General features: G+C 38.8%; 3 protein-coding genes across 4 annotated transcripts in view; 1 reads left to right on the forward strand and 2 right to left on the reverse strand.

The window, feature by feature from the left end:
- Positions 1 to 4697, reverse strand: part of mphosph10 (M-phase phosphoprotein 10 (U3 small nucleolar ribonucleoprotein)) — an 8067-nt gene extending 3370 nt beyond the window's left edge. The window contains exons 1-4 of one of the 2 annotated variants that reach the window (XM_046032107.1): positions 4528 to 4697; positions 2553 to 3201; positions 2294 to 2463; positions 2044 to 2215 (exon numbers count right to left, since the gene is read on the reverse strand). In XM_046032107.1, the coding sequence (XP_045888063.1) occupies positions 2044 to 2215; positions 2294 to 2463; positions 2553 to 3201; positions 4528 to 4628 (1092 nt within the window). In that variant the 5' untranslated portion in view covers positions 4629 to 4697. The remainder of the gene's footprint in view (positions 1 to 2043; positions 2216 to 2293; positions 2464 to 2552; positions 3202 to 4527) is intronic. The other variant, XM_046032108.1, reaches the window with a different exon arrangement.
- mcee (methylmalonyl CoA epimerase) lies at positions 4459 to 9213 on the forward strand. The gene is made up of 3 exons (XM_046032109.1): positions 4459 to 4738; positions 5524 to 5864; positions 7770 to 9213. The coding sequence occupies exons 1-3, from the start codon at positions 4612 to 4614 to the stop codon at positions 7920 to 7922; spliced, it is 621 nt and encodes a 206-aa protein (XP_045888065.1). The 5' UTR covers positions 4459 to 4611; the 3' UTR covers positions 7923 to 9213.
- Positions 9214 to 9430: 217 nt separating this feature from the next.
- On the reverse strand, positions 9431 to 13109 carry fth1a (ferritin, heavy polypeptide 1a). Its single transcript, XM_046032110.1, has 5 exons — positions 12814 to 13109; positions 11739 to 11844; positions 10816 to 10962; positions 10396 to 10521; positions 9431 to 9890 (listed from the first exon to the last, which is right to left on the reverse strand). The coding sequence occupies exons 2-5, from the start codon at positions 11838 to 11840 to the stop codon at positions 9732 to 9734; spliced, it is 534 nt and encodes a 177-aa protein (XP_045888066.1). The 5' UTR covers positions 11841 to 11844; positions 12814 to 13109; the 3' UTR covers positions 9431 to 9731.
- Between the last annotated feature and the right edge of the window lie 4748 nt (positions 13110 to 17857).

Below are 17857 nucleotides of genomic sequence, written 5' to 3' on the forward strand. Positions count from 1 at the left end.
TGCACCGACAGTTGATCTTTTCTCTCCAAGTTGCTTTCCGATTCTCTTGTAGCCCATCCCAGCCTTGTGCAGATCAACAATCTTGTCCCTGATGTCCGTAGAAAGCTCTTTGGTCTTGCCCATGGTGGTGATGTTGGATGCTGGTTGTTTGGGTGTTGACAGGTGTCTTTTATACAGGTAACGAGGTGAGGCAGGTGTATTTGATGTAGATAATTGGTTGGGATTGGGGCTGTGTCTTAAAGAAAGACTAACTGGCTTGTAGGAGCCAGAATACTTGCTGTTTGGTAGGGGGTCATATACTTGTTTTTCCTCATCAGATGGTCATCAATTTTTATAAATTCATATGATGTGATTTTCTGGAGTTTTCTTTGGGATTCTGTCTTTCACTGTTAGAATGTACATATGATTAAAATTGTAGATTGTTGCATTCTTTGTAAGTGGGCAAACCTGCAAAATCAGCAAGGGGTCAAATACTTTTTTCCCCCACTGTACACTTTCGTCATGTTTTCTAACAGCATGTACACAAACCGGTCATTAAACAAAAGGACCAAATAAACATCCTGTCAATAGCATTTGTGCAGTCAGAGAGTATAAAGAAGGCAACAAAGTTCGTAATGATGTTAAATGATGAAACCGATGTGAAAATGTATCAGTGGATTCACTGTAGGAAGTATCCCTCTCCCTCCTGATGGTCTTTAAATACAGCTTCAATCGCAAAATTCATTTCAAAAATCAGTGCAACCTGAAGGAGAACAGAAAACATTCTTCTTCCTTCAGATCACATTTTTACCTCACTGCTCTGTCTTTCTCTCCCTCCCTCTCTCGCTCCTCCCTCTCCTGCACTAGGTGCCAAATCTTGCATGAGCACAAGGCTTCTTCTGTAACTGTAATGTCCGAATGAAGCCGCAAGGAACATTAAAGTACAACTCACCTATGTCTAAATGAAAACAAGACGAGGGCTGTTTTTTTTGTTGTTTTTTTGTTGTTGTTGTTGTTTTTTTTTTTTTTACAGAGAGCTAAGCTTGGTCTGAACTAGGGCTGAAACAATTCATCGATTAAATCGATTACTAAAATGCATTGACGCAAATTCTTTGCATCGAGGCTTCGTTTAATCCATATAACTATATAGCACACTGTTTCGCACGGACATTTATTCGCGCTTGCGCTGTGTGAACACGACATGGTTATGATGGCGCTGTTTGCAAAGTGGAGGGAGAGAGAGAAAATAGCGAGGGACAAAGAAGAAAGTGTCTAAAGTGTGGGATTATTTCAAGCTAAAAGAAAACAGTCATGAGTTAACTGGGTGTCGGGGAGCTGCACCTTAGTACAACTTGTATAGCACTCGGGTGATGTTTGTGTTTGTAATGCAGCTGTCTGGTTGTTGGTCTGATGTTTGCTGTATGACACACTATGAAGTTTTGAAAGGACCAATAAATATCTATCATCTATCAACTTACACAGCTGATACCGTTACCGGCGGGGCGCAGCCGGCGCCAAGCAAAAGTACTTCTTAAACGAAGCATCGATGAAATAATCTATAGAAACTTCGAGTACTAAAATCATCGTTAGCTGCAGCCCTAGTCTGAACACAGCCATAGTCACATATGCTGATGAAGCAGCTAAAGCTGCGTATCAAACTTCAAAGCTTATATAAGTGCTGGCAGAAATGTGGCGCACAGACTACCGAAAAAAAGTCAATTTGGCATTAAATACCTGGTCAGATTAGTCATCTCCCTTGTACTCACTGATTACATATTCAGCAGTGAAGCATTACTTTTGCATTTTATTTATAGTTCTGGTACACCTGCTTCATTAATGCGTTCGTTAATGCATGATTCAACACAGGCGCATTAGACAAGTTTGGCTTATGTTGTTAAAACAGAAAAGGGGGTTTTGTAATACTTCATATTTCTCAGTGTGAAGAATAAAGTATTGCTGCCTAACAAACTAACAAAAACAAAAACTCACCCACTTATTTTGACATATGTTGCACCACATTTAAGCCACACATACTGGAAAAGAAAATTAGCAAAGCCCGTTTACCTTTTCTTGCCGTTTCTCAAATGACGACTTTGATTCAGACTTAGCCGTTTTTCCTCCAAAAATGTCCTCCATGTCCTCTCCCTCGCTGTCCTCGTCCCCGGAGAAGTTAAAGGTCACTTTCTTACGAGATGGTTTGGAGTCTTCGTCCCTGGAAAAGGTCGACACAAACATGCTGGAATCAACAACACTCAACCAAGCGTTCTTCCCCCACGCATAATTATCTGCATTACATAACTTTAATCACACTTACTCATCGTCACCCTCCTCTTCACCATCATAATCATCTTCCTCGTCATCTATTTCTTCTTCACCTTCTTCCTGGCTTTCATCCTCGCCATCTGACTGGTCATCTGCTTTAGCTGGCTCACTATCCACAGCATCAAAGAAGTCCTTGTACTTGAGATTCCTGGAGCTCTTTACCTGTCAATATAAACAAGAATTTCCTGTATTCTGTACCATGAGGACATAAAGAATAATAAATAGTTGAGAATATGAAATCAAATACATACAGTGTTTTTCTTTTGCTTTTTTGTGGAAATAATTTGATCTAGGTCGAGATTATCGTCCTCATCCGAGGGCAGGTCTTGAAAATAGTCTACGTCGTCTTTGTCCTCATCCTCCTTTCCCTCTCGCTTATCCATATCATCAAGAAACGACTCCATCTCAGACAGTTTGAAGAACTTATCATCAACCTCAGAGGGAACCACCTTTGTTTTGGAGCCTTTCCTACCCATCTCCTTCTTCTGTTTCTCTCGCTTCTCTAGGGCATCCACATCAAAATCTAAATCAGAGTCCTCATCTGTGAATTCCCCATCCTCAGCCTCCACAGCCATTTTCTGGGCAGAGTGTCTGGGCAGTTCTTTCACGTCTTCTTTTTCATCAGACTCTACTTCTTCCTCATTGCTATCCTCTTCCTCCTCTTCTACCAGCAATGTTAATGTCTCATCTGATAAAGCCTCATCAGCTGCATTTTTAAAGTGTCTCAGCACAGCATTGTTCTGCAGCTCCAGCTCCTGCCAGATCTGCTCCTCATCAAAGTTTTCCACCACCAGCTGAGCCAGCGGGCTGCCTTTACATTCTGCGGGCTCCTGAGCTTTGTGGAGGTCATACAGGGTCTTAGTGAGAGAGGTAAAGTCAGCTGCCACATCATCTTGAAGGCTGAAAAGGTGGAAAAACATGATCAATATGGCAAGTCTGGAGTTTGTTTTTTTTATCCCCAAAAGACACCCATAAAGTTGGGTGCAGGTCTGTGGTTTGCAATCTTCAATACTACGGTACGGTTGGTAAAGTACTCAACACAATAATGTAATGTATTACATTCATCTGTGATACACTACCTACTGTTAGCATTAGCCATTGGAGGTATGGAATTAGTTCTTATGAAGTATTATGTCCTTTTCTATTACAATTTTGTATTTGTAAGATTTATTTAAAAGACAATTTCTGGTTGTTTTTTTTCCCCAGGGGCAAATGGTTCATTGCAGAGTTGGCCACCTCACCTGAAATTAAGAAGATATCTGCAAACATCATAAAAAATGAATATACATAACAATAAAATTCAAGATAAAAGGAGTTGCAAAAAAGGAGTTTAATGAGTATGTGGAAACCTTTGTCTTCTAAGTATATTACATTATTATTATTATTATTATTATAAGAGATGAGATGCTCAACAAACTTTCTGGCTAAAACCCTAACTTAACACAGGCCGACCAGATATGAGTTTATATCAGTACATCTTTCATTATTTTGGACATTTTAACCCCCAAAACTATTTTGCTTTCTGACAGTTCTGTATTTTTACTAGGGGTTTAAATCTATTTGAGTTCAGGAACTTATCCATTTTGCACTGTGTACTAAAGAGCCCCATCCAGCATTACACTCATTAAGTCTGAGTTACCTATAAGGGTTTTCTGACACTAGATAAACTTCAATAGAGCAGTGGATAAATAAAGAACATAACTCAGGTCCTGCACCTTCAAAACGCATTTTGCCATGTAAGTGCGGCTTCTCTTTGGTTACCGTTACATTTTGATGTATCACAGCAGCTGGTTGTCTTGCAATATATAATGTATCACAATCTCATTGTCCTTATTACGTGCAGTTTTTGATGGTATTGTCCTGAACAGATGCATGCTCCTAGTTGAGTTTTCTGTAATGTTGTGGTCCTCACTGGTAATGAACACATGGGATAACTGGGTTCCGTTTAAAGACATGTAGTAGCCTACTATTACATTGACATAGAATAGTTACTGCAAAACAGCGACTTGGTAAAAAAAAAAAAAAACATCCTCCCAAACTATCCTTAAAGTAACCAACAGGCTGACAGATAGCTGCCCAAACACGATGCTAACGCTTGATGCAGTTTTAGCTTTAGCTAACGGTGAGCTAGTTGAACCTTTTCTCTTTTTCTGTTGCGTCAACGACGCTGCAACAACATTAAACAGATTTTTCAACAGCACACCCGTACAGACAGCAAATACTTGCCTCAGAAAATTCTCTGGCTGTGCGGTGTTGGCATTTATTTTCTTCACACACTCCTCCAGCACGCTCCACACATCTCCACTAGCCATGGTTGTCCCCCACATGCCTGACCGTCTGGTGTCGCAGGTAAACAGACTCACTGAGAAACTCTTCCGCCCGCCGCCGTTTTGGTTCCGAGACACGAACATGGCGTCCGCCGTGCTGAAGGTTGCAGGTTTGTTTGTGTCAATAATTTTCGAAATAACGAAGTCATGCTTTTCTGTGCTGTGTTCTGTAATCGCAAATATCAGTATGATTGTTCTCTGATTTATTGAAGAACATTAGCTGCGTTACACTAACTTACTATCATGACATCATCATGGGCTAGTCTTGTTCTTGTTGCAGCGTTTGGGTAACTTGTGTAAAAAAGAGACTGGATTTCCTTTATCTTAAGGCATGCAAAGATTTTTCTGTATATAGTTAAATGCATTTCTGTCTTGATCACAGTCCAGTAAAGTCTTATATTCACCAATGTACAGATGTTTTCTTCAACTCAGATGTGAAATGACTCAACTTATCTCATGGAGACCCAGAAACAGACATTTTTATGAATGCCATACCTGCTTTTCCATAATGGAGTATGTGTGTTGTAACCTGCTGTGTGTGTATCAGTCATTAAACTCAAACCATGCAGCCAAACATTGTTCAAACCCACAGACCTCTATTTTAAAATGTAGTGGAGATTCAAAAGTCCCCTAAGCCGCTTTTCGGCCAAAAGTAACAAAAGTACCATAAGATACCAAAATCTTTGAACCTGAATTTGGTGGAAAGTGTGATACGCGATGTAAATTACATCTAAAATATTTCTAGTTATTCATTTGATGAACATATTGTGGAATAAGAAGATTTTTTCAACCTTGAAGCTACTTGACGAGAAAACAGCATATAAAAACGTTTAGGACTAAAGTTCCAACAAAACAGCTTCAGCTAATCTCATTATATTTCAATCTATTTATTCAGTGGCAGGCCTTTCCAGATGTTCTCCTCTCACACTCCTGAGGGCACATTCAACGACAGCACCCCTCCATCAGGGTGTTCCAGAATCGCTGTGGAAGCTGGGGAGGCTGAACCACATTGCCATTGCTGTCCCTGACATGGGGAAGGCCACAGTTCTGTATCGGGACGTGCTGGGGGCCACAGTGAGTGACAAGGTGCCCCTGCCCGAGCACGGCGTCTACACTGTGTTTGTGGAGCTTGGCAACACTAAACTGGAGCTGCTCCATCCCCTGGGGGAGAAGAGCCCGATCGCTGGCTTCTTACAGAAGAATAAATCTGGAGGGATGCACCACATTTGTATTGAGGTGAGACAGCATTAATAGCATGCCATAGGGATTACACCCAGTAGACGCTTTTTAGGTACACCAAGTCATTATTTTGTATGACCCACTTTAACCCCCAGATAAGCTTGGAACAGAACTTTCTCACAGCAAACATTGTTATTTGACATAGCTGAATTTGCACAGGTGTAACTAATGACAGTATTATGTGTGGTAGTAAGCCAGCATACACCATAGGCTTTTTCGAAGCAGACATTTTGACCTGTCATTCTTGGAAAAGCAAAGGTATTACATTATTGATGGCTCTGTTCTAGTTAAGTATCCCGCAGTAAGCTGAGACAGAGTGAGCCAGCATGCACAATACGGTACCAGGACCAAACTGAAGCAGATAAATAGAATTCAGCCACCATTCATTTTATTATTTACACCAGTGCTTTTCCTATTGTGACATGTCAGTATGAATTTTGTCTGATGAAAGTCTGAGGAAACAAAACCTGTTGTGTTGATACACTGAGTTCAAGTGATGGACAGTGTGCAGGATTTTTGGTTGGCTTTTTAAGCCATGAGTTTTTGATGTCACTAAGACTTTATGGTGCGCAAGAATTTTTTGAAATGACTACTGTGAAAATGTCTTTTGTGAACACGGCCAACCCCAGAGCCCTGATGACACCTGCGTGGAATGCATCCATTATTCATTCATTATTCATTACACCTGTGTTTGATAAGTCAAAATGTTGGCCATGGTCTAATGTTAACGTTAAATGGCGTATTTGTGCAAAAAAACATCCTTTCCATTACATCCTAGAGGTGCTCCTTTGGGTCTGGAGCCTGAATTCCAGCTTTTACTAGTGATGTGCGATACCACTTAATTCCTATAGGATCCAATACCAAGTAATACCCAGGCTGGTATTGCTGATACCAATACCAATACTTTTTACATATTTTATTACCATTTTAATGTGACCTGCCCCCTCCCGTTTCTGTATTTATGAGAGAAATAAGGAGTAGGCTGTAGCCTTACCAATTCAAAATAATAGCTGCATAATGACAAGACATCAAACTACTGTCAAATTCTTATTCTTAATAAATTATAATAAAAATATCCTGCTCAGAACTGCCGCTTCATAACAGCATCTTATTATTGTGACAGACTTAATCTCAGATGTTTAGCGAAGTTTGCGGTGTTGCCGAAGTTTTTCACTGTCTTTGCACACACATCACACAGAGCAACATTATTACCTTTACAGCTAAAATTCAGCCAGACCTGGCTGTTTTTACAGTCAGCCAGAGTCAGTATTCAATCGCGGGAAATGTAAAGAGCTGCAGCGGCTCACTTCAAAGAAGGTCCGTCACAGAGCCGTAGCGCAAGCATGACTTTGACAGGCGGAACGAAAAGTAGTTCCTATCAACAGAGTATGATTAGACCATCCTGGTGACAGTAAGATACTTATAACAAAACACACACTCACTCCAAATGACTGAGTTTAGATATCTATCCTTTTATATGAGTATCGATCCTAGAGCAGGAAACGTTGGTTTCAGAAATATCGGTACTGTAGGTTCGATCCGCACATCACTAGCTTTTACCTCTTAGTAGAAGACTTACGGTCTTTTACATTTACATTACGTACGTACATTACAGAGATGTATACTGTTATATTACATGGGTTGTCCACCAGAGCGCACTGGTAAGTTGTTTTGGGGAACAACGAAGTGTCCCATTCAGTATTACATGTGTAAAACAAATGTAAACATTTTTGGTTTTATGTGTTTATGTCAAAACTCTAGTAATAGTCAGTCTGTAATTTGTTCCATGTCAGTTAAACACAGTCTATTTTTGCATTTCATACTTGTGCATTTAAAGATGATCAGTACAATAGTGTGTGTCAGACTAACCGAAGTTAGACGAATAATTCCTCTTGGTTGCAGGTAGACGACATTAACGCTGCAATAGCTGACCTGAAAGCAAAGAACATCAGAACGCTGTCAGCAGAGCCCCGGATAGGAGCTCACGGGAAACCAGTGATGTTCCTTCATCCTAAAGACTGTGATGGTGTGCTGGTGGAGCTTGAAGAAGCGTGAACACCTCAGTCAGACAGGGATTGTGGGAGCTGTTAATTCCCTTTAATATGTTCCACAGTCGGTTTTGATAATCGCAATGAGAACAAATATTGATTTTGTAATATTGTTCTTAATAGCACTTACGTTTTGATCTTCTCATTTCAAAAGGTGCCTCAAAGTTGTTCTTCCAGTCCTGTTTCAGTGCTGTTCCTGATTTTTCTGTTTTGTTGGGAATAGATTATGTGGTGTGGTGTGTTTTGGCGGTTTGTTTAATTTCAGTAAATGTTCAGTGAATGTCCATTTGCATTTGAGTCAGCAACTATCCTAATGTTAGTAGAATTACTATTTTTTAACCATAACATGACATGTGATCCAGTTTATTTGCACATGGTCTACAACTCCTAAAGTTTTAATTTCACTATATACATAGAGATGGAGACTCCAAAATGAAGAGAAAAATATGACATTTTTGGATATTAATGCATTTTTAACAGGTACAGGCCAAGTTTCCAAATTGGATGGCATACTTTCTCACACAGACAAAGGAATAAAATATTAAAACCCAAATAGGAAACATACTTAAGTTCAGAGCATGTTAAGGACTGTAGTTGCCCAAAATTCCAGTATTTGTGTGTAATGCAGGACATCCACTCAGAGTCTAGATACAAATTCTTGGCACGCAGCATACACACTGCATATAAAAACTTGTCCAACACTTTTAATTTTTTTATTAGTGGCATTTGTTATTAGATCACCACCCCAGGAAAGGACACTAGTAGAACAACAGATACCAACAGCCTGTATCAATAAACAATTGTGATTATAAAACAAGGGGAACTCATGGTGGTGCAGGTGTACTTTCAAACATTTGTTTCCGAGCTGGAAGTCCCCCGATTACTTGGCTTTAATAAGCCCTATAGATGGTCCAAAAAATTCAACATAAATAACTTGAGAAATGATTTTAACAGTGTATGACATACTCTGACACAGAGCGTAGACCCGTGGCACTTGTTTTGAGACATGAACAGCAGATGATCATAATTAGTTTCACGCAAAGCTGTTTACATTGTATCGCTGGTGTGTATTTTCTAGAGTCTGCAGGCTCTGAGGAAAACGGTAATTATGTTCCTCACACTCTGATAAACATTGTGATTATTTTCTTGACTGCCAATCTTTGGAGTCTCCTTCAACTACCAACACTTAGCCCCCATTAGTTCATTAATACATTTGCAATAGCCAGATCTCCAGGAACGTTTAACTTGCAAAGACAGAAAAACAGATCCTACAATAAAGGTTTAGAGGGGTTCTAACATTTCTCTGTCTATTATTGGGACTTTGAGCGCACAGTTCCGTTTTCTCTGGTAATGGAAGTGAAACCACTCAATACTATAATTACCTTTTTTTGTCAGTGGGGGTGTTATGCCATTTTTCCAGATGTGAAGCTCAATTAAACCATTCAAATGGTGCATTGGTTTCAACATTTGGTCAACACTAAAAACAAAACAAACAAAAAAAAAAAACACAACTGATCAGAATCCAGGGGGTTTGTTTTATTTGGTTTCATTAACAGCTCCTGACAAAGCACAGCAAATACATAGTAATGACACAGGCATAGCTGACAGCAGAGCAGTGCAAGATACAAGAGTGGGCTTTGAATGTACCACCTCACAGCTCTGGGGATGGGGGAACTAATGGAACAGAAATGGTAAAATCGAGTAACATAAGATGTTTAAATGACTAGCCAGTATCATGCAGATTGCTTCATATTTTGAAGACAAAGCAAGATACAAATATATATAGAAAGCGTTTGCAAATGTGATCTGGATGGATTTAGCTGCTTTCTTTGCCCAGGGTATGCTTGTCAAACAGGTACTCGGCCAGGCCATTCTGAGGAGCTCCCATGCGGCGCAGGTTGGTTACCCAGTCTGACAGCTCTTTGATGGATTTCACCTGCTCGTCCAGGTAGTGTGTCTCAATGAAGTCACACAGCTGGAAGAAAGACAAAAAACAGCATTAGAGCTGACACACACACACCCCCCGAAAGACACTCGTGATGATTCTATTCTGACGATATTATCAATGTTAGTGTTGTTTTGCAGCCTTCAGTGAGTTATAGCTTTGTCAAATCCACTGGTTTCAAAAGAAACTGAATATTGATCTGCTGCATAGTACATTTGATTCAAATGTTTTTATATCTTGCAAAAAACTGAAAAGGAAATGTGCAGAATTTGCAGCTCATTGCAATGATCTCTCAAGTCCAGATGTACAACCAATGTGTATGTTTTAAATGCTTCAGTATTTTTAAAATTCTGTAACTGGCTTATATTACAGGCATGCAAGGGGTGGTACCTAGATTACTTGATGGATACTTGACACTTATTTCAATTTTGAGAATTTGGGATAGGTGTCCTCTTAAACTAAAATGTGACATGGATGGAGAAACTATTTCACGGCGCTCTGGTGTGCAGTGGTCAAGCAATGATTTAATACTCACATGTGGGTCATTGTGATCAGAGCTGACTTTGTGCAAGTCCAGCAGGGACTGGTTCACAGTCTTCTCGAGCTGCAGGGCGCATTCAAGGGCCTCGATACCACTGCCCCACTCATCCCTCTCTGGCTTCTGCAATTCAAAAAAAAAAAACCACCACACCACACACACGTCAGGGGAACAGCGAGATACTTAATGACAGGTAAGAGGCCAACGACCTGACCCACACGGCGAGCTTTCTGATTAGTAGCTTGCGGTTTAACGTTAAAACGGTGTTGTGTTTGTGTGTAAGTGAAAGATAAGTGGCACAGTACACTCACGCCCTCGGTATCTTTACGTTGCCCTCCCAACATGGGCCGTAAGATAGCCCAGAACAAGAAATCTCACACCCAAGTTAAAAACACACAAAACAAAAAAAACTCATACCTTGACATCTTGTAGGAAAATCCTTCCTCCCCTCTGGTTCTGCAGTTTCATTAGTTTCTCAGCGTGCTCGCGCTCCTCGTGTGACTGACTACGGAAGAACTTGGCAAAGTTGTGCAATGCCTGGTCATCCCGGTCAAAGTAGTATGACTGTGGAGGAAAGAGGAATGCTGGTGTTATCAAAACTATCCATTTCCTTAACGTGAAAAAGCAAGTTGAAAAAAGTAATTAAAATGTCGTATAATGAAAGCCCATAGAGGGATGGCAAAACTTTCATAAACATCTAAAAGAATTTAATTATTTATATTTAATATAAACCTGCTAATGTTTAAAAAGTAAGTTTAACAAACATAAAGGTATATAAACTGTTTTATTTACACAGCTGTGTGTGCGATGAATGGGTGAACGCTGTGCTTAGGGCGAAGTGTTTTAAGGGCAGGCGATGTACTCTCTGCCCTTTCTCTGTATATAATCTCAAAAGGAACTTCAACCTTTGTTTTACAGCTTGACCACACAATATTCTTTTCACCTCAAACACGTGATATCAAAATGACACCTGAAAACTCACTCACATGTTTAATGAAAATGGAAGCTCTGACTGTGGCTATTATTTATTAAAAGGCGGTGTGCTGCCGAATGGCCCTAATCCAAACTTCCCACATGCTTTTTCATCCATCTGAAAGATGTCGGCACACTGGGCACACTTGGGAGGATACACACCATATAAGCCTACTAAGCACAACAGTTACATAAACACAATACAGACTAATTTAAATAATTACTTCTCAATAATAACAGTTAATATGACAACTGTTCCTCTTACGCTAATCACTTCTATCTGTATTATCAGCAGTTCTACTCTGGGTTTCCCAGTCATCGCTATTTTATTGTCTGAACACTTTTCTCTATCTACCTATTGGACTCACCATAGACAGGTAGACGTAGGAGGCATACAGCTCCATGTTGATCTGCCTGTTAATTGCAGCCTCGCAATCTTGGTGGAAGTTCTGTCTCACCTGGGAACTCATGGTTCTGAAACACAGCACACAAAAGTCTTACTGGACAAACAAACATGTCTCAATATAATCCAACTCATGTGTGTGTTTAACATAAGACATGACTGATATAAGTCTACAGTTAAAACTAGAGTAAGAGTTATTTATCAAGAAAAAATAGTCAAATAATAATCAAAAAAAAAATAGCACGTGGTCCGAGCTTCTTAAATTTGAGGTTTTGCTACTTTCCTCTGTTTAATCTCACAATACTGGACTATTTTAACAACTGAACAATTTATTGCTCTGAATTAGTACATTTAAATTAGATATCAAAACTAGAGAACACCCCGGATAAGCGGTTGAGATGGATGGATTTAACTAGAGAACAATTTACATATGTCTAACACTTGTCCCACATTAGAATTAGTTGGTTAATGATAAATTATAAAACACTGGTTCTGTTGCAGAGCCTCTGTAGCTGTGAAGCAATATTCAGACCTGAACAAAATATTTAGTTAAGCCTGTTAGCATGCAACTCGATGGGCCCTGCCCTTATTTGATAATGCGCAAAACCTAATTATTACTCTGTATCACTGGGTTTGGCACAGCGACCTTTTGTTATGTAATGCTAATTCTTGTGAACGAAGTAAAAGCTAACAAAGGACAAAATCATTTTAACTTTACAGCTGGGTTGTTTTACCAGCTCTAACATTATAATGTTAAGTTGACGTTACCGCCTCGTCAAACACTGCTAAAATATACAAAAGTTAAATCACAGTAATGTTTTGTTTGTCTGAACAAATGTTGTTGCGTGGCATACCTGGCACTGGGGAGATCACGCAGAGGTTAGAGAGCCAACTGCGCGAAGGCCACACTGCCGTCGGAACAACAAGCACCTTTGCTACTAGAGGTTTTACTCATTAAGCTAGTTAGTCGTCGGTGTAACGTTAGATACATCACCGACAAGCAAAAGGTACTCGTGAGAAGCTTAGAGATTAATTCTTACCAAATCTCAGTGAAGGATCTTCTTCTGAGGACGTCGAGGAGCTTTGAGTGGCTTGCGTTGGTTAGCAAAACAGTTAGCTGGCAAGCTAAATGTTTGTTAGGATACCTTAGCTAAACGTTCGCTGCTGTTTTAAAGTAATAAAAGGCTGAAGTTATCGATGGTAGACTGAGTGATGAAAGCGATTATTCTCGTCGTGTGTGGGAATTGAAGACAGCTGAAAGGTTGCCGTTCAAGCACTGTTGAAGCAGGTAACCTTCACCGTCCGTTGAAGAAAGGAGAACTGTGCGTTTCTGCCTGAACCCCGACAGATAAACAGATGGTGTGGACCGTTACGTCAATGACCGGAATAGGGCGGGGCCTTAGAGGGAGGGACATGTTACTATTATTTTTTTGTCGTTTCTATAAACTTTATCGCTTCTATACAACATACAGCCAAACAGTATAGGTACAAAATGGAGAGAAAGAATGGGGAATGTAAAAATAATAAGAAAATATGAAAAATACACAAAAAAAGGAAAAGAAAAAAAGCTGGGGTTATAAATCGAAAGCGCACATTTTCTTGTTTTGGTGAATATATAATTAAATTTTTCTTAAGTGTGTTACAGTGTATATTGGTTTGGCATTAGTAAGTTTACATTTCTGGATATAATACTTTGCAAAAATGATTTAAAGATTAATTAAACAGTGTCTTTACGATGATATTCATGATGTGTAAAACCAAAAATGTTTATACAGTACTCCAAAATCACAGTAAATATTATCAATTACAAATCTACATGCATCTTTCCACAGTTTCTTGGTGTAAGTACAATGCCAGAATAAATGGGCTATAGTTTCTTCATGAAGATCACAGAGGGAGCACATACTGTCAATATCTTTTTCTTCACAAGAAAGGATTTTACATGGTAGAAACGACACAAAATCTTAAATGAAATTTCCCTGACTTTATTCATCAACATATATTTGCATGAAAGAGTCCACACTTCCTTCCAGCATATATCTTGAACATAAAAGTTCCAAAAAGCATAAGCAGTTGGCACTGCTGGAAAGTTCTTTTGAAACAAAGTGTGAATATTTTTATTGCTTTTGGAGACCGTACAGTTAAAACAAAATTTGTCCTATCAAAGTTTCTGCAGGCTCAAGAGAGGAGGGAGGGACGTGTTCTCTTTATACATCTCTTATCCATGACATGTAGGTCAAGGAACTTCGTGGAGGCTTTACCCTGAGCTTCTTCTTACAATGGCATATTGTTGCCGTCAACTGTTTGTTTTCAGTTCCAGTTATTTTTTAAACACAGTCCAATACTGTGCAATTCAGCTGTTCCCAGGTCTTTGAACAGCTTTCCTCTTTGAAGTGAGTAATTCTTAAAGTGGATGAGGATGTGCCTTTACTGTCTCTGAGCCTCCACACTCAACATTTGTCATCCGGGTGTTTCCCAATCAGAGCCAGCCCACTCCTGAACCCACAATACCCTAACTTCAACTTAATTATGACCTATTTACTTAGTAGGTAAAATTGAGGAAATTTTCCTTTTGCTTTTTCTACTATTTTCTGTAATGTAAACTAACCTTTTGTATCAAAATATCACGTATTTAGTTTTTGTCTATGGATAATTTGAAGGCCCAATCATGGTTCCACTCAACCACCTAACCCAGAGTGCTTTGAATGTGGGCGAAAACATAGGTCAGGCACCACCATCCGCAAATGATAAATACCAAATTCTTTTCCCACTCTACTAAATATTCCATTGACTAAAACATTATAAATAACAGGGCTAATAACACTCCCCAGGGAGGTTGCATTCTCCACCTCAAATTGCTCAGATAACTCACTTCCAACCCTCACCTGTACTGACCTATTATATAAAAAGTTCTTAATCCAGATTCTTCCTCATCATATAGTGCGATCAATAACCCTTCCTTCCATAGCATGTTGTACACTTTTTCAAGAAAGACTACCCTACTGCTTCTACTAGCTTTCTTGATATCAATGTGCTCAATATGAATAAAGCTGCTGTTCCATTCAGGTATTTATTTTAGTCAGGCTTTTGTGTACTTGGATATTTTTCTTCTGTGCTACTTTACGTTCTTTTCACCACACTTCATCAGAATCAGAATCAAAAGGAGCTTTATTGCCCAGTTGTGTTTTACACAAATAAGGAATTTGCTTTGGTGGTAAGGTGCTACACGTCGACAAACATACAGTTGACATAAATAAATGTAGAAATATATAAATAAGGAATAGACAAATGCAAGTTATACAAGAATAATAAAAGAATAGAGAAAAATAATACAACTATTTGCAGAGAAGGAACAATGTGGCAGATATTTACATGTGCATTACTCCGGTTTGTGTTGTGCAGACGTACTGCAACGGAAGACAATATTGTGTACATAAATCAGACATAAATATATAAATTGACAAAATATTAAAATACTGAACAACAGCAATTAACAGTTAACAACAAATAGGTGCGATGTGCCAGGTTTGTGCATGATACGATATTATATTGCTCTATATTTCCGGAAAATGTATCATACTTTGGACTCCACAAGATTTATTTACCAGCTAAAACAGATAATTATCAATTTAACTATACCACAGTATATGAAGCAGCTAAATCAGGTCCATTTTGTCCAGCTATGACATTAACATGCTGCTTACATTCTAATGATCTAATCAATTAAAATAGGCTAACACACCGATAGCAGCCTTATCTTTCATTAACCACCCATTAGAAAAATATTACATGATAAAGAAACACAAGAAGTTTAATATACAAAAGGTTTCACATAAGTAACAACTAGAATTTGAAAATATTGCAGTGCCCCCACTCCCATGATGGATAAACTAGCTCACTTGTTTTGGCAGGATATTTGGGATTAGAGGCATTAGAGTGTCAGAAAGGGATCATGTTCATTTATATAGCCCAAAATCAAGTTTATACCACAGCAATCTCTATAGCATACAACACCGTCCATCCTCAGACCTTCAACTCGATAAAACTCACATAAAGCTATCGTCTACTGACTCAGCTTTAAACACATGACATGACTCAGCTCTGTGTTTTTTTCAGTGACAGCATTAGCAAACCTAAAAAGTTGGGGATTAAGTAACAAGTAATAAGTCACACAACAGGACATGACTAATTGGCATATTGAGACGCACTGTATTAGTTACCATGATAAAAGTTCACTGTTCACTGTGTGGCAGTTGGTTTATGGTAGTTTTATTAATTGTAATTTTGTTATATCCTTAAACTAAGCATTACATCAACTGACATAAAAAGGGCTGTTAGATGGCTCCCGCTGTATTACCTGATTTTAGGCCCTGTCTTAGCATTTGAGCAAGAGTGTGGGTTTAGGATTCAGAGATATATTTGACTATATCGGTAAGAAAAAACAGGTCTTTCTCTGCTTTCAACAGGTTGCAGTACCATCTGTAAGGCCATAATTGGGTTTACAGCCTGTCAGTGTTAGCTTAGAAGCAAGGATTTGTATACAGTGTGTTGATTAAAAGCATGCCTGAGAGGTGCAAGTGCTGTTCTACAACAAAAATAAATGTAACCTATCTTAGATTGTTGGATTAGAGCATTATCTTGCATGGTAATGAGTAAGAGTATACAATTAAGTGCGATTTTAGTAATACATAAATAATAGTAGTTACAGTTACAGTGGAAGAAAACACCCTGCACATGGACCACAAGTGTAAAATATGGTAAAAGGTCTGTGTTGCTATGATGATCCAAGCAACGTGTGCACATGACGTTTGAGGCAAAATGGTGACCTCAGCAAATCTTAGTCAATTCATTTCAATTCAAATTAGCTTTATTGACATGAAAGTGTAACAACAATATTGCCAAAGCATCATACTACATAACAACAATCAACCCCATGCATTTCATTAAACAAGAATTTAAAGTGTAAAGTAATCAAAGCGTATGTGTGTTTGTGTTAAAAAATATATTAAAAATAAAACAAATAAATATAACAGTAAGCCTGTGTGTTAAAAAAAAATAAAAAATATACTAAAATTAAAAGAAATAAATAAAACATTAAGCGTGTGTGTGTTAAAAAAAAATATATATAAAAATAAAATAATTAAATAAAACAGTAAGCGTGTGTTTAATATATATATATTTGTTGGTTATGATTAGTGGCTTGAATGTTCTGATTAGTTGGGACAGCAGTTTCGTAATGAGCCCTCATGTTTGTCCACTTCAGCATTCTTAGTTTTTCACAGCAAAACTTAAGTCTGCTTATATTGTATAATATAATCCATTAGACATCCTGAATACATCTTCATTTTATAAAGCTAATAAGATACTTGCAAGTTAAATGGAAGTAGGTACATAAAAGGCTTACCCTGGGACTAAAATGGTTGTAGTGTCGACAACCTTTACGAGTATTTGTCTTAACAGGATAAGTTGCCACGACCCGCTACATCTCATTTTACTACAGAAGCATGAAGTTTCGATTTTTCCTTATGGAAACGCTCACCGGCAGAGCAATTTCGCTCGCAGGGCGTTAATAATGAAACCTATTATTTCCTCTCCATAAATCATCACTGTTGTCTGTAGTTCGAGGAGAGTTTGTTTGTTTGCAGCGTAGCTGACGTCATTTATCACGAGCTCACTGTGGCGGACGTAGAAAGGACTACGTGCAGCTGTAAGCGTGCCACCTGCACCTGTGGGCCGGTGTATTCAAACTATAGCAGTAAATATTGCAGGTGACATAACCACTCTGGTGTATGGAGTAACGTCTACCCCTCATGGACAATTCTAAATGTTTTGAACAATGCCCGACATGAAGGGCCTCAGGTGTCGAAGTCTCCTTTACTCTTATGTACGGCGCAAAATTCAACAGCGCCATCTGCTGATCGTTGGGCTCCATTACATGATTCAATAACTAGCTGCATGCTCTAAAAGTCCAATTAATTGGGAATTTTAAGATAATCGAGATCAGTGGATGATTGCACTCAAAAGGAAGATTAACAAAAAATGTCTGCGTTCCCTCTTGTGAGTTGTGGGAAGGTAGTGAAAAAG

Source organism: Micropterus dolomieu, linkage group LG20 (genome assembly GCF_021292245.1).
Source record: "Micropterus dolomieu isolate WLL.071019.BEF.003 ecotype Adirondacks linkage group LG20, ASM2129224v1, whole genome shotgun sequence".
Classification (NCBI taxonomy): Eukaryota; Metazoa; Chordata; class Actinopteri; order Centrarchiformes; family Centrarchidae; genus Micropterus; species Micropterus dolomieu.